At 41.5% G+C, this 16313-nt stretch overlaps 1 protein-coding gene across 4 annotated transcripts in view; it reads right to left on the bottom strand.

Annotated features, from left to right (window-relative positions):
• Positions 1-253: 253 nt before the first annotated feature.
• Papola (poly(A) polymerase alpha) overlaps positions 254-16313 on the bottom strand; it is a 52533-nt gene continuing 36473 nt past the window's right edge. Inside the window, exons 16-22 of one of the 4 annotated variants that reach the window (XM_032908383.1) lie at positions 15904-16025; positions 12528-12670; positions 11003-11100; positions 10260-10480; positions 6346-6408; positions 4743-4817; positions 254-2437 (exon numbers count right to left, since the gene is read on the bottom strand). In XM_032908383.1, the coding sequence (XP_032764274.1) occupies positions 2342-2437; positions 4743-4817; positions 6346-6408; positions 10260-10480; positions 11003-11100; positions 12528-12670; positions 15904-16025 (818 nt within the window). In that variant the 3' untranslated portion in view covers positions 254-2341. Of the gene's footprint in view, positions 2438-4742; positions 4818-6345; positions 6409-10259; positions 10481-11002; positions 11104-12527; positions 12671-15903; positions 16026-16313 lie in introns of all 4 variants that reach the window. The other 3 variants (XM_032908382.1, XM_032908384.1, XM_032908385.1) reach the window with 3 other exon arrangements.

Raw genomic sequence — 16313 nt, 5'->3', positions numbered from 1 at the left:
CAAAGTGACTCAGTCGCAGCTCTGATCGTACTTCCTCCCCAAAGACCATTTCTGTGAACAACAATCGCCTGCTACCGTGTGAGACCCATTAGTACTGGGCTACAAACAGGCTGACCTACAGCAAACCTGCCAAATATGAGCACATTCAATTCCAGTCTTCATGTCTGGGCTGTACCACATCTGTATACGTAGAACCAATTCCATCAGATCACTGAGTGAGGGGAGGGGAGAGTCAAAAGAAATCAGCCAACTGTGGGATTTGTGCCTTTTTTTTTTTATTGTGTTTTCAATGGAGAAATACATCATCTGTTTACAAAATAGCTCTTGAAAAATACAAGGAGTACAGATACTATAAAACAAAGCAAACTCCAGTCATGAGACACTACTTACATCATGCGAAAGCAACAGTCTGATCTCCAGGTTATGGAAACTAGAAGTAAAAAGTCACTACACAGAAAAGATCCACGTCTCCAGCCTGGTGAAACTTGGATGCAGTTACATGGAACGTTTATTAAACTGAATTTTTCCCCAATGTGTAAACAAAACGACAAGACTAAATCTGTGCCTGGTGATGTCAATCTAACTCTGCAGCTACACACACAGACACCGGGACATGTCACCTGTTAGCGAACTGTCTTCTTTACTCAAGTGGTGGGAGGGAGGGAGGGAGGGAGGGCAAGGTGACTGCAGAGCGAGAGGTGGAGAGCAGAAAGAACACTGTATATAAACAATGTAAGTGGTAAAGAAAGCCTTAATTAATGCACAGCTGAAGGGAAAGACTATATTCCAACTTTGGAAATTAATTTAGGAGGACAGGAGAGTTTAATTGCAGTGTAACGTGAAAATGCACAAATATGTGATAGAATGCAGCGAAATGAAGGATTCAAAAACCATGCTCATACAAAGATCTGCTGCTACAGGCCTGCTCTACCCAGATCAACAAGAGGAACCTTATCAACCTCTGGCGTCCTCAGACGTCACAAGATGGACGAGAATTCTGCTACTTAATTATGAGAAATCATTGTCTTTAAAGGAAGTTTCTAATTTTTGATAGAACAAAAAAATTCAAAAGTGGAGAGCTGACTAAACGTCAAGTGCTTACTAGGAATGATTTTTAAAATGTTTCTGTATGTAAAATTCACTGACAAATTTTGATAAACTGGTTAAAAATAAAAATTAGTTTAAAAATCTGGAAGAAAATGCCTTTTTGCCCACTTTTAAAATTGAAAATCAACTTTGTGTAAGACAGGAACAGGAGTTCTGTGGAGTGTACAAAAGTCCTCTCAGAGATCAAATGGCCATCCTCCGGAGATGCTTCACGGGTATGGCTTTCAGTCATTCTCAAGTTCTAGCCATGGGACCAAAGTTAGTGTTCTGTGTCACGTAGCCACAGGGTCACGGTTACATGTCATGGCTTAGGAAAATACTGGCATTCTGGTTTCTGTGAAATAAGCCTTACCTTGTGCATTCAAGCAAAAGGGAAAAACAGGCAAAAGAAAAAAGGGGGGTGGGGAGAAAGCACTGTCGTTGTTTCAAAGACTAACAGACTGAAGGCAAAAGAACAGAGCTTGAGAAAGCTCAAAGACCACACTTGTTGGCTGACTGCTGATTTGTATGCACTATAAAACAACTCTATAAATAAAAGGAATATATACTTCTTAATCATAACCTCATCAAAACCAAGTATCGCCTAATTCTTCTTTCAGTGTCCAAAGTATACCTTAGCATTGACAATGCACCCTAAGGGTTACAGCTGCCCGTAAGGACTGAGCTAGGTGTCCTCCTGTCCTTTCTGAGGCAGAATGGTACACCACTGCACAAGGAATCCAATTTAAAGACTAATTGTAAAGAAAATTCTTTGGGAAAAAAATTGAAAATCCATTAAGCTGAAAATCTAAAATTAGTTCTACTTTCTAATAAAAAAAAATACATAAAAGTGCATCATCAGAATAAGGAGTTCTTATGCCAGTTTGTATTGCAATTTTCCAAACAATGCATCATCACACATAAACCCAATCTGGATGTCAATTATGGATACAAACGCAGCTTGAGGGTTTTGTTTTCTTTCCTTCTTAAAGGCAGTAATTTTTCTGAAATAGTTAATGCAACTGTTGCTAACACAATAATAACAGTACTCCTGGCTTCCATACTAACCTGGACTGCTGATCAAGTGCTGATGAGCCCAAGTAAGGGAGGTCACCAAGACTAAACCCAGTCAGTCAGGGCTAGTCCTGTCCCTCCAATCTCCTTTCTCCTTTCTTTTTTCTTTCTTTCTTTTGTTTAAGCATCTGGAGACAACGGGTTGAGTTGGCAGATACTGTTTATGGACCCTGAGGTGGTTTTACCGATTCAGTCTCAGTTTTATTGAATTCTTGATAACAGGAATAGGGTTTGCAGGGAGAGCAGGGATATCGGAAAGGTCTGTACTGGATGTTTTCTGAGAACGAAAGCAAAGAACACAGCACGGTTTAAAGCACTGTCGCTCACAGGGGATGCGTCTCCCACTGCTTCCTCCTAGGAAAGATGCAGCATTATGACGGGAGGACAAGCATTCAAACTAAAAGTAAGCAGTTCTAAATGGAAAATATGCAGCGCAAATAAACGTAACTAGTAAACCCATATACATTCTAGACTTGCAGAAAATTTAAGATTGCATAATAACGTTTTCACGGTTTATCAAAATTATCCTAATAACTTTAAATACACACCTTAGAAATATGCTTCACAAAATAAAGAGCGGAAGAAAGATATTGATAAAATAACATTCAGCTAATTTGGGCTGAGTTAAGATACTAACTGCTCTAACAAGACGTGGTGCTGAAGTGCCCTCATGTGGAGGAAACGCTTAAATTCACCTGATACATAGAACCAGCAGTTAGCAGTTATTTTCTGACACTATAAATTGTAAAATTAACTATACAACTGAATAGTTGTATAGTTATATACATATAGTCATATAGATATAATTTATCCCAACTTTTAGGGAATTAAAAAATTGTATTAGAAATTATATTGCAAGGCATTTTAACATTTCAAAAATACAGAAATAAATCATAAAATGTTTCATGAGAAGTTTCTGCACAGATAAAGAAGTTGAGAGCTTTCGTTAGTCTCACATACTCCTCAGCCAGCTTCAGCAACTATTAAGTCAAAGCCAACCACTCCTTCTTGTGGTTTTAACCAAGGGTTACTCTGAAGATAAATTGGAGATGCTCCCAATTATCTCTAATTCCCTCCATTGTGTGGCAATGCTATACTGAGACTCTCCCACCTCCTCAGTGAAGTCCTCCCCAAATCACAGGACACAAGATGCATTCTCTAAAATCAGAACTGAGATGCTCTGACTGGTTTATAGATCCTTTCAAATGAATGAAAACGCTACTAAAAAAAAAAAAAAATACTCTCAAAGACATGGGGCGCCATGGCTGTGGGGATGTGATCAGTGGAGTAGGAAATGTGTTGTGCAGGAACACAAGGACATGTCCCCCATCTCACGTGTACTGCACTTGACTAAAAGCATATAAACTCAGACACAGAGCAGAACACTGTGGTGTCAGACTGTGGAAGAGTGTTTCCCAGGAACACACAGACTCTAAGCCACAACAAAGTACCATGGATGGCAGCTGGCTCAGGGATACCTCAGTTAATCTAGTTAGTAGGTACTAAAAGAAAACACTGATTTTTGGGCCAACGTTTGACCTAAACTTTGGTTTTTCTTTTTCTTTTTTATTTATTTTTTTAATATATAAGTAACTGTAGCTGTCTTCAGACACACCAGAAGAGGGCATCAGATCCCATTACAGATGGTTGTGAGCCACCATGTAGTTGCTGGGCGGGATTTGAACTCAAGATCTCTAGGAAGAGCAGTCAGTGCTCTTAACCACTAAGCCATCTCTCCAGCCCGACTTTGGTTTTCTTAAGTTTAAAGGATTCAAAAAGAAAAACAAGACACAAGGTGATGGTTTGTGAATTAAAAAGATGAGACTACTTGTGTGCATAAGAAACTGTCCCAGCAAACACTACCACTTGTCAATTACTCTGGAGTTATTTACTGTCTACTGAATAACTAAATAAAAGCAGTACTAAAAACTGAAACAGAAACACATCTTAAAAATAAAAAGATCAGGGAGCCAAAGGCAGTTCAGGACAGCCTAAGCTGCATACTGAGATCTGTCTCAAAAAAGACCCAAAAAACCGCTATGCTCCATGAATGAATAAATACAATAAAATCTCTCTGAGCCTTGCAAACAGGTCCAGAACAACTTTTTGTTCCTTGTTTCACTGTCACCCTTTGTTCTAGAAATAAGTATTTACATCACACACACACACACACACACACACACACACACACACACACACACACACACACACACACACCACACACACCCCCCCTGAGGATCTGAAGAACCCACAGTATAAGGGAAGAACTACACCTGCCTCCTTTTCCTTTACTGGGGTCTCACCACAGAGCTCAGCATAGTCTCCGCCCCAGAAACTTGCCTGAGCCTCCCAGAAGCCGAGAGGCCAACGTATACCACAAGTCAGAGCCAGACAGAGCCTCCGAACAGCTCCAAGTCAGCTGTCTGCCTGCCTTTAACTTTACACTACAGAAAACTTACAGGCTTCAAGTTAACTAGTTCCACAAGTTTAATGTCTAGCATAGACTTTCATTTGGAATCAATAGACCACTCTAATATCAAAACCACTGACCAAACTCTCCGTGCCTTTCTTACACTTAGTACCTGAGAGGCCACCAGAGACGCCGAGGCCGGAGCAGCTTCTGACGGAGCCGCACTTGTCTCCATGCCAACTTGTTCCTAGGAGACAAAGGATGGGCAGAGGGGGAGAGAAAAAAATAACAATAAAGTGAGTAACTGGGTGTAGTGGCTAATAAAGAAGACAAATTAGCAACTGGAGGGTGGAGAGAGATGACCAGAATGACATCGCACCATGTCATCGAGCCCCGTTATAGGTTATGTCTCCATTTCAGATACACATTGTAAGGCATGGCCAAAGAACCTCACAGGTCCCAAACTGCTCTAACTTGGATATTTTAACAAGTACTAATTAAAGGTATGCACAGGCACTCTAGAAAATGTTACCTAGACAATAATTAATAAAACACAAACCCAAAGAAAATCCTTAACTATGTGGGGAAAATACATAATGTTAGTGAATAAAATTATTCAGAGGCACAAACTGCCCCATATCTGTAATTAAAGAGGCAAACAGCCATAATCTATGCTATCCTTTCCTTATGATCTCTCCTGCCCTCCTCTGTCCAACAATCAATGTCCCAATTCCGATAAGAGTGAACCAATCAACACAGGAGGATGAACTGGGTCATCCCACAACAGCTTCACTCACATAGAGGAGTATATAAGACACAAACAAGTGAAAATACAGATAAAAACATGTTTCTAAAATACAAAAACAGGAGCCATCACCGCTTTTCCTATAAAACTGCAGAGGGTTAACAGGACACAGGCAGTGACTGGGAAAAGTGGAGGACTATGGGAATGTGCATCAGGCTCTTAAGCACTCATGAAGTAAGCGGTGCGGACGGCAGACACGTACAGTGCACGGTCTGCAGGCAGAAGGTGCAAACTTGCTTTTGATGGAGACAGTTGCTGACCATGAGCAGCTAGTAAGGTGCGGTAAGACCCTCCAGTGCAGTCATTGTGCACATCATATAATGTAAACATACTTCCTGGTTTGCAAAGTACATTATAAATAGAAAATAAAAGGCACTGGTGCATATGTGAACACGCACAGCTTGAAAAGCATCAAAAGAACACTTATTAAAATATTCTTGGTGGGAATTTGGCTACAGTGGGAATATTAAGCCTTTGGCATACCTCAATTTCTAAAATTAAGTCATTCTTGGTCTTTCAATAGGAAGAGAACCAGGATATCTTCCTCACTGCCCACCTCATTCAAGCCAAAACCTGCTGAAAACGATTTTTCTAACCCAACCCTACTGCCAGACCCGACAGTGAGGTTAGTCTCACGGACTGCCTTGGATTCAAGTGTCAGGCAAGTGCTGCTTCAAAAGGTTATCCCTACCTTCCGTTAAGAGCAGCACCTACCCCATCTCCTCAACCCTTCCTGACATGTACTGTCATTCTAACACATAACACCACCATCTTACCTTCTCTCCAGAACGCTAAGTTCCTGTTTTACACACTGCTCCACTCCCATCACTTAGACATTATTAACATTAAAAAGAACCCAAAAAAAGGTCTCTTACAAACAGTGGTAAGAGAACCCCACACACTCCAGTCGATTCAGCACCACACGCCTGCACTTCTACCCGTGCATATTCTACAGGCTAAGTTAGTATACCTTTGTCTCTGTTTTATCATGTCCACTCAAAGCAAGACAGTTAGCATCTTCACTTGTTTCATCCTGTTTTTAAAAAAAAAAGCTTTATTCTCTAAAATGAAAAATTTAGATTATCTGCCAATTAACGCTTTAATTTATAAAAATGAAGTAAAATAGGTCCGAGTCTCTTCTAAAGGGGCTTTTTAAAATTAAATAATTTAACTTAGCTTTAATAAGCACCAAAAAATTTTAAACATGATAAAAATTGTTTTTGTAATCCCCATCACATAAAGTACATCCCCAAACCTAAAGGCTCATGAAGCATTTTCCTAAGGAAAGGAAAGTTCCCCAAAGAAGCAGCCCTGAGAACGTGGAACAGTAGGATCCCCAGTGAGGGGAGCTGGTGTGCCTACTAACACACCATATGACTGGGGAATTTTACCGACAATGTTACTTATCTGTCCCACGTAGAACTACCCCAGAAACACTCCAGCACACAGAAACAGGCGCTGTTCTTGGGAAGCATTAGCACCCTAAAAGCATTCAGGGCCTACAGCCTGATCTTCTTGGGTCCTAAAAGCCACATTAGCACTATTTTCTCAGGTTTATTAACTTAGAGAACTTAAAACTGACTTGTTGCTTTGTGCAGGTGGCAAGTGTATCAGCGTACACACAGAAAGCAGAGGTTAACTTTGGAGCGGTTCCTCAGGAGACATCCTTGTGTTTGGAGATCGTCTCTCCATTAGGAAGGTCTGCCTCCTGGTACTGGGAGTTCAAGCATGTGCTACCATGTCTGGCTTTCTCACATGTTACTGGTCCTTATGCCACCAGCACTTCACAGGCAAAGCTATCTCCTTAGTCCCTAATATTTTAAATATGTTTTTAAAAGGCAAAAAAAACCACAGGTAGCTTTAAAATTATACGTAGACACACATTCAAATACTCATGTATACCTGAAGTGAAAAAAATGGTGAGCAGATATATAAAGGAAACACGCTGCTCAGGTCTCCACTGAGACCAGGTGACAGTCATCTGTACTTCTCCACATATTTAAATTTTTCACATACAAAAGTTTTAAGGACTTAGTACTTCTCCTATGCAAATGGCCCCAGGGTCAATTAGTATGACATACACAGAAATTAAAAAGAAAACTTTTAAAGTACATCTGCCTTGAATTTAGCCACATAATATGATAGAACAAACTTTCTATGTTTTCTCTATTAGGGTACAATGCACACTACACTGAACTGAACCAGCTCACAGCATCTAAAACCTTCCTATACACATGTGACTGGAGTTTCCATTTGCTCCTTACTATTAGGCCCATGCTGCCCTGAGTTCTGGAAGTACAGCATGTGTGGTCATGTTCAATACATCAACAGAGAACAAATGACCCAAATAAGGGTTACACCAGAGCATACATAGTCCAGGCAATACCATGGAAGATCAGCTTCAACGCCTTTGACTAAATTAAGTTTGTAACTGCCAGAGACATTAAGCATAGGAAGCAGCCCATAAAGTGAGCAACACCCTCCCTTATTCTTTAGAAAGTTTTATGACTTGGTTAACTGGTTCCAGTGAAATTCTAAGAAAAAAAGGACGAAGCTTGTATTTTAAAGGACATTTTAACACTGGCATCTTAAACTTGTTTGGTCCCACGTTTAAGGGGTATTTTGAAAACAGTGAGAACAGGGGTGTCATATTATCAAGGAATCTAATCTGAGTTGATTCATACTCTCTCTTATACATGTGATCTTAAAATTCTAGTGTTATACAATTCTAGGGAATAACACCACCAAAGTGGATTTTGCTCTAAAGCACTTAGTGACAGAAGAAGGAATGAGGACTGGAGGACCAGGCCCATGATCCCAGCACTCACAGGGCTGGGGTAGGTAGGTAGTAGGAAGGAGAGACCGCCAAGTTCGAAGCTGTCTGGACCACCTCCTGAGTTCACATAGTTCAGTTCTAGGCCAAACTTAAAGACCTTACATTACCTCAATAAACAAACAAAAAGCTGAATTGAAGAGGCAGAGAGAGTGGCTGAGCTCATCAGAGATGTAGCTTTATTGTGTAAACATTAAAGCATTAATGGGCTGTTTCTGTTGACACAGTAATGCTGTGTCTTCCACGCTAACTGTAACTCTTTATCCCCCAAGGACTGTTCTAGACCCAGGAGTACAAGCGTCCATGCAGCTACAGTGACAAGCCATGTGCTGGGACACTCACTGCTCAGCACTCACAGGGCACCTTATCATAAGGAGATCAGAGAGAGGAATCATGAAGGTAAAAAGAAATCTAAGTTCACAACTGTACCTCCAGAATTACGGAACCAGAAGCAGGAAGAGTACCCTACATTTAAAGCCAGCTTCAAGTACTGCTTTTGAGACTGCCTCAAAAACACACGTCCAAATCCAGTTCCTAGAAAGGCTCTAATGCATTTATCAGGATGGATGGATGGACAGACAGACAGACATACATACATACAGACAGACAGACCCAGCACTCAGGAGACTAAGACAAAAGAATCAAAAACTACCAAGGGATTGGGGGTGTAAATCAATGGTAGAACACTGGCCTAAAAGTACATAAGGCCCTGGATTATATCCCTATTCACAAACAACAACAACAACAAAAAGCACTACACTGGGGTTGGGGATTTAGCTCAGTGGTAGAGCGCTTGCCTAGCAAGCACAAGGCCCTGGGTTCGGTCCCCAGCTCTGGGGAAAAAAAAAAAAAAAAAGCACTACACTGCAAACACATCAATTATCAAAACCTAGCAGGATAGGTGAAATTATGTTCTACTTCCTTTCTAGTTTAACATCATGAATAACAAAGTATTACTCCATTAATTACAGATATTTCTAAAGTCAATCTAAAACAAAGGTTATCTGATTACGGATGTTTCACCAATACTGATCAAAGTGCAATGGATACCCAAGAGAAACCTACGTTCTTTTTTCTGCTCTAAGAAAGTTCTTAAATAACAAATTCTAGAGCAGAATTCATCACGAAACAGGCAGTCTCGGACTGGCAGCTCTGGGCAACGGCGACTGTCCTACTGAAGCAAACCTGAGATTAACTAAGCCCAGACTGCACAGCTAGACCCTGGGGCATTTAGATGACACTAAAGGGATAGAGGGCAGTGTAGCAGGAGCGTTTGTGTGGCACACCACAAACCACCCTTAGACTCACAACTGCAACACAATGCCCAGTACTGTCCTAACGCTGCTTGATCTCAACACTGGATTGACAGTGACTATTAAACACATAGCAAGGGCGGGAGAGATGGCTCAGGGGTTAAGAGCGCTGACTGCTCTCCCAGAGGTCCTGAGTTCAAATCCCAGCAACCACATGGTGGCTCACAACCATCTGTAATGGGATCCGATGCCCTCTTCTGGTGTGTCTGAAGACAGCTACAGTGTACTAATAATAATAAAATAAATAAATCTTTAAAAAAAAAAAAAATAAACACATAGCAAGCTTCCTGAAAGTTGGAGTCCGAAACTAAACTAATCTGCCTTTGCAACCTGTACATCACAAGAATAAAGCTTTGAGGACTAGGGCTACAGCTTAGAGGCAGAGCAAGCTCTAATTCCCTCCCAGGAATTCCTAGCACTCAGCCAATGGATCAGCCACCCTCTGATACCAATTACAATATAAAACTGAGTTAAAGGCAAAACAGTCCCCAAAGAGCCATAAAGAGTCAGTACAAATAAAAGTCATAAAGAATAGTAAATTAGGATATTAACTGTGTTTTCCAGTCACCATTGGATGCAGAAGCTACCCAGAGTAGGAGAGGTAGAAATACGACTGCAGTGAGGCACGACTGCAGAGGCACCGCAGATGCCCCGGGTCTTCCTGAGTGTTCCCTACTAGATTCAGGAGTAGGTGAGCCAGGCTGCCATGACTGTGTGTATGTAAGTGTGCACATATACCTCTTCTGTTTTGGTTTTCTTAGGACTTTCTTCTTTATGGGGTGAGGACGTTCTCTTGACTCCTACTATAGGATTAGGTACTTTTGTTGCTGTGTTTCCTGAAGGTCTAGGCGACGGGTTTACCAGTCGTGTTGAGGAGACAACTCTGGAGACTGTAGGCTTTGGTGGTGGAGAAATGGCTGGCTGTGTGGCAGTTTGAGGAATGCTTTCGCTCGATGGACCTAAACAGAAAAGGTATGAACACACAAATCAAAATCATTACAGACACCAAGTAACAAAGAAAGCTGATACTTCACCTAACTCACTTCATGAATAACTTTTATATGCAAACACTAAAGTGCTATTAAAAGACAAGTACCAAGAGCATACCTATAGCCCCAGAACATGGGGTGGAGGTTGGGAGTGGGGTGGGGGGGAGCAGTAAGAGGATCAGAAGGTTTGAGCCTAAAACTCTGCCTTAAAAAACAAAACTGACTGGACAGAGATGGCTCAGAGGTTAAGAACATGTACTGCTCCTAGAACCTACATTAGATTAGCAACCATCTGTGAACCTCTGACCTCTGAGAGTCCTCACACACTAGTGCATACAGACAAGCAGGAGCACACGAAAGTCACTAAAAAATTTAAAAGGCACTAAAAAAACTGAATCCACAACAACTTAACCAATAAATCACTTTCTTACATAAAGTATAAAACCAATTATCATGCAAGGGCTCACAAGAGTGGTAAGCCCAGCTTCTTACCCCCTGGGCTTTCACTGGAATTTGCTTGTGGTACAGAAACCTCAGAAGCCTGAATGCTGGTCACAGATGCTGCGGTCACAGCTGGAGCAGGACTGTTTCTGCTAAAACAGGAAACAGAGAGAAGGATAGAAAAAAGAAAGGGCAAGGATCAATTATGCGTTAAAGACAATCAAAACAACAATTAAATGTTAGCAACATATGCCCCATATGTAAGGTAAAACGTTTCTTTGGTTTTAACTTCCCATGCTCCTGTAACAATGAAAAGGCTTATAAATACATACAGCAACACAGACACAAACTTCTGTGATGTACATATAAAAACCACAGCTGACAGAAGTGATGCCATGCCACTCTCCTGTACTTTAAATACAGCCAATAGGCGGAGTACTTGGTCTGCCAGTAAGAACACACATATTTAGCTTATTATTAGGCCGAAACCTATCAAAAGGTCAGTGTTTGCATTTCAACTCCCTAGTAGCAATCAGTCTAACCATCACAACTGCCAACAAGATCCCTGCAAATAGGTTGTGTGGTAAAACCTAACAGAAAAAAAGCACAAGACAGCACTGACCCATAAATGCTAAATGCAAATGCAGCCTCGCCATGCCCTAATTTTATGGGATGTAGAGCCTTTTTAGCAATTCTTAAAATGCATTGCATGTTTTATAACAGTAAATTCTTCTAAGGGAAAAAATATTCCCTTTATCTAAAACTGCTCAGTGCAAGCCATCGGTAAGGGTTTGCTCAATCATGGAGACAGGCAGACCTAGACGTGTGCTCAGTACTCCTGCTATCTCTAAGTAGCCTGACAGATGAAGGCACCCACATCACTCCTAAGTCCAAGCACTCTGGTCCCCAAAATGAAAATTACTGTCCATAAACTAGAGTTAAAACTGATTCTAAAAAAAGAAAAGTCAGAGTCAAGAGATGGAAAGGGACAGGACAGACAGGGTGGCTGTCTCAGTCAGGGTTCCTATTCCTGCACAAACATCATGACCAAGAAGCAAACTGGGGAGGAAAGGGTTTATTCAGCTTACACTTTCACATTGCTGTTCATCACCCAAGGAAGTCAGGACTGGAACTCAAGCAGGTCAGGAAGCAGGAGCTGATGCAGAGGCCATGGAGGGATGCTGCTTACTGGCTTGCTCCTCATGGCTTGCTCAGCTTGCTCTCTTATAGAACCCAGGACCACCAGCCCAGGGATGGCACCACCCACAATGGGCTGGGTCCTCCCCGCTTGATCACTAATTGAGAAAATGCCTTACAGCTGGTCCTCATGGAGGCATTTCCTCAACTGAGGCTTCTTTCTCTGTGATAACTCCAGCTTGTGTTAACTTGACACACAAAACTAGCCAGTTCAGTGGCTATGACCAGATACTTCATAGACTCCAAGGAAATTTACCAGCTTGCATAACTAATACTAATAAAAACAAATTTAGAAAACCTTAAGTTAGAATAAACTTTAGAACCCTCCACTGTATTTAGTCAACAAACGCGTCATCCCCTCCCGCCTCCCTTTGCTTACCCCTGAGAGCTGCCAGAACTGTTCAATGGACTGGTCTTCATAGCACTGGTGGGTGAAGGCACAGACATGCTGTTATCACTGTCCATAGACAAGTCAAGGCTGCTGTCATTCAGAGCTGCTAACTTGACTCCTTCTGTTGAATGCTGCAACCAAGAAAAGTTTAATTTTTATGTTTTTTTTTTTTTTTTTTTTTGGTTCTTTTTTTCGGAGCTGGGGACCGAACCCAGGGCCTTGCGCTTCCTAGGTAAGCGCTCTACCGCTGAGCTAAATCCCCAGCCCCAATTTTTGTTTTTAAGTAATGATTTACCACATTTATGATTTCTATTGAAACGTACTCATAACAAATTATAAAAATGCTGCATGCCACGAGGACTATAAACAGCAAAGATAGAGGGTCATGTACTTCTTGACCTAACTCTATCTGATATGGACACTCTACTTAGTTCTAAATTCATACTGTGTGAATCAACACATTCTTCTAACAGAAAGGGTCACAAAGCTGGGCATAATGGAGCACACCTTCAATCTTATCACTCCAGAGGCAGAGGTAGCAGGATCTGAGTTCAGGGACAGCCTGGGTTACAGAACAAGTTCCAGGACAGCAAGGGATACAGAGGAACCCTGCCTCAAAAACAAAACAAAACAAACAAACAAAAAAGGTCACACGTTGCCCTCATTTGCTTTAATCCCTAGGCTTAGGCAATCCTGCTTCAACCTCCCAATTTCCTCCCAAACAAAAATCATTTTTTACCAACCATCACTATCTTATCAGCAAAGATCTTTGAAAGCAAGAGATCTAAGATGGCCACTATACTTTTTAGAGGGGGCACAGGACACATGGGCCTCTACTTTAGGTTTCCTACTGTGGGACAGTACAGATACAGACACAAAGTAGCAAGCTGCTGGTTTTACTCCACCTTCAGAGTCCATTTTCACAGTAGAAAATGAAGTGGAATGAACAATATAAATTCTTTCAAACAGGGAAGTAGAAAGGATCAAACTACTATAAACAAAAAGTAAAGTCAAAAACAAACGGTTGTGTGTCACTAAGAACATCTGAACCTGAGTGACAGTCTACCTCCTCATCAGTGTGTGTCCACAGACACACATGTGACAGTTACTTTGTTGGATGGTCAAACTGTGAACAGGAGATTCCTGGTTAGTAATACTACCTACAGTTTAATTTTAGGTAAACATAGCCTTAAAGTATAAGAAAAATGAGCAGGAAAACCCAATTAGAGCTGTAGAACAATTAGTCACATGGTCATTTAATAATAAGACTTTAAAAGCTAATAAAAACCCATGGTTCTAGAAAACCTGTAATAGCTGTTAAGAGTTTTTAAAATTGCTATTGCCAAGAATTAAAGAACACAGACTAATTGCTTACGTTCACTTTTGAAAACAGGGTTTCCATGTTTTAACTACAGGGAACGTGTTTGAACACATTCCTCTCAGACTGCTGTGTGGCTGGGATGGTTGCATGTGGTTAGCAGGGATCCCACGATTGGGCCTCAGCAGTGCTGAAAGCCTTCAAAGATGACATGACCTATTCAAGTAACTTCCAATGGGCATTTCCTTCTGAGGTCAGGTGTGGGGATGAACTGATGAATGGACTTGGCCCCAGCAATCAGGAGTCTAGGCTGAGTTACACAGTCAGACTCATCTGACAAAGCAGTCACCTGAAACTATCAAGGCCAGGTATCTCTGTACTTGCCCACTCCTAAGCTGTAACTGATCTTGGCATTAATAACAGATGATAGCTTCATTATTTATTTACTATGTGCCAGGCGCAAGTCCAAGTCACTCTTTCTATGTGTCGATACATTCAAGACAAGAAGGTTTAAAATTCTGTTATTCAAAATAGAAACATCAGAATAAGACACTATGGGGTTGGGGATTTAGCTCAGTGGTAGAGCGCTTGCCCAGCAAGCACAAGGCCCTGGGTTCGGTCCTCAGCTCCGGGGGGGAAAAAAAAGACACTACAATACTTTACCTCTGGTGACCAGTGAGAGTGATATTCTTAAAAAAAAAAAAAGATTGATTATATGAATACACTGTAGCTGTCTTCAGACACACCAGAAGAGGGCATCAGACCTCATTACAGATGGTTGTGAGCCACCATGTAGCTGCTGGGAATTGAACTCAGGACCTCTGGAGAGCAGTCAGTGCTCTTAACCACTGAGCCATTTCTCTAGCCTGTGATGTCCTTTGTAACTACTTACCTTACAATTACCGTACAAAGCATGTCATAGAGCCCAGGCTGGCCTAGAGTCTGGTATATACAATTTAAGCCACCCATACCTTGCAGTTCCCCTTATTCCCCACCAACTGGTAGGAATGCAGAGGTTTGCCACGATGCAGGGCACAGTAACAATTCTTGTTTATCTGTGTGTGTTGGGGTATCACAGATGCTCTATCTACCAGAGGATGACCCTGACTTCTAATTCTCCTGCCATGACCTTCCAAAGTCCTGGGATGACAGGCTTATGTCGTCATGCCCATTTTAGGTAGTGCTAAGGGTTAACCCCAAGACTTTGGTGCATGCTAGCAAATATTCTCTAGCTACCTCTCCAGTCCCCTTGTACAACTAACTCTTTTTTTTTTTTTTTTAAAAGATTTATTTATTTATTACATGTATTTATATATTAGTACACTGTAGCTGTTATTCACACACACCAGAAGAGGGCATCAGTTCTCATTACAGATGGTTGTGAGCCACCATGTGGTTGCTGGGATTTGAACTCAGGACCTCTGGAAGAGCAGTCAGTGCTCTTAACCACTGAGCCATCTCTCCAGCCCGTACAACTAACTCTTAACTTATATTTTTTTTAAGTTGGTTAACTAATGAGAAAGAAGCGGAGACATGGACACACATCCCTGCTGCAAGGTGGATGTCAGAATAACTGCAGGGACATTTCTTCTCTCCTGTGGGTCTGAGGACTGCACTCAGGTCATCAGCCGAATGCCTGTTCAACTATCTATCTCAAGAGCCCACTATTAATTTTTAAAAACACCTACTCTATAGTAAACAAGAAGACATCTTCCTTCTTTGAAGTACAGTTGAACATGTAATGACAACTTTTTTCTTTTACAAGTTTAGACACGTGTGTGAAACTTTAAAGGTGTTTTTCTTCCTGAGAGAATGGCATATACAAACTCAGGGTGTTCAAGTGTCACATTAACCCCTATCCAGTAATGAAGACAAGTACAGGAGCACAGTGCTGAGAGCAAGATTTCACAAACTGACTAGCCTGTCAGATGCTGTGCTCAGTCAATAGCGGCCGTCCCACAGGGCATGAGTCTGGACAAACCAGCTGGCACAGGTACACAGAGCACTGCACTGGTGGCGGGTGCCATCAACTCCTTTCTGACGTACCTTCTTCCTCTTCTGAAGCACGTGACTTGGCAGCAGCTGGTGGAGCTGCTTTCTCTTCACATGCATTGCTGCGATCTTCATATCCAACTCAAACATCTTGCTGTTTATTGCTTGCCTATAAACTATACAACAGACATTGTTACAAACAATGAAAACGGTTTAATACAGGCGTGTTTAAATTCATCCAGAAGAAAGTAATGTGGAACCTTCTCCACTGCCTGTCCCTAGTCTGCTGTCATCCAATGGTGGTCAAGTCATGCACGTAAGGAAGAGCAAATGCACTCAATCATTTAGCACACTAACTCTCTTGGTGCCAGTAAGAAGCAAGAGAAAATATCGGAATGCAAAGTACTCTGTACATCTACCTCTCTCCGTCTCCCGCAAAGTCTAAGACTCTGATCCTGGGAAAG

This window comes from Rattus rattus, chromosome 7 (genome assembly GCF_011064425.1).
Source record: "Rattus rattus isolate New Zealand chromosome 7, Rrattus_CSIRO_v1, whole genome shotgun sequence".
NCBI classification, from domain to species: domain Eukaryota; kingdom Metazoa; phylum Chordata; class Mammalia; order Rodentia; family Muridae; genus Rattus; species Rattus rattus.
The sequence above is the reverse complement of the archived record's forward strand: the minus strand, read 5'-3'. Positions and strand labels throughout refer to the sequence as shown.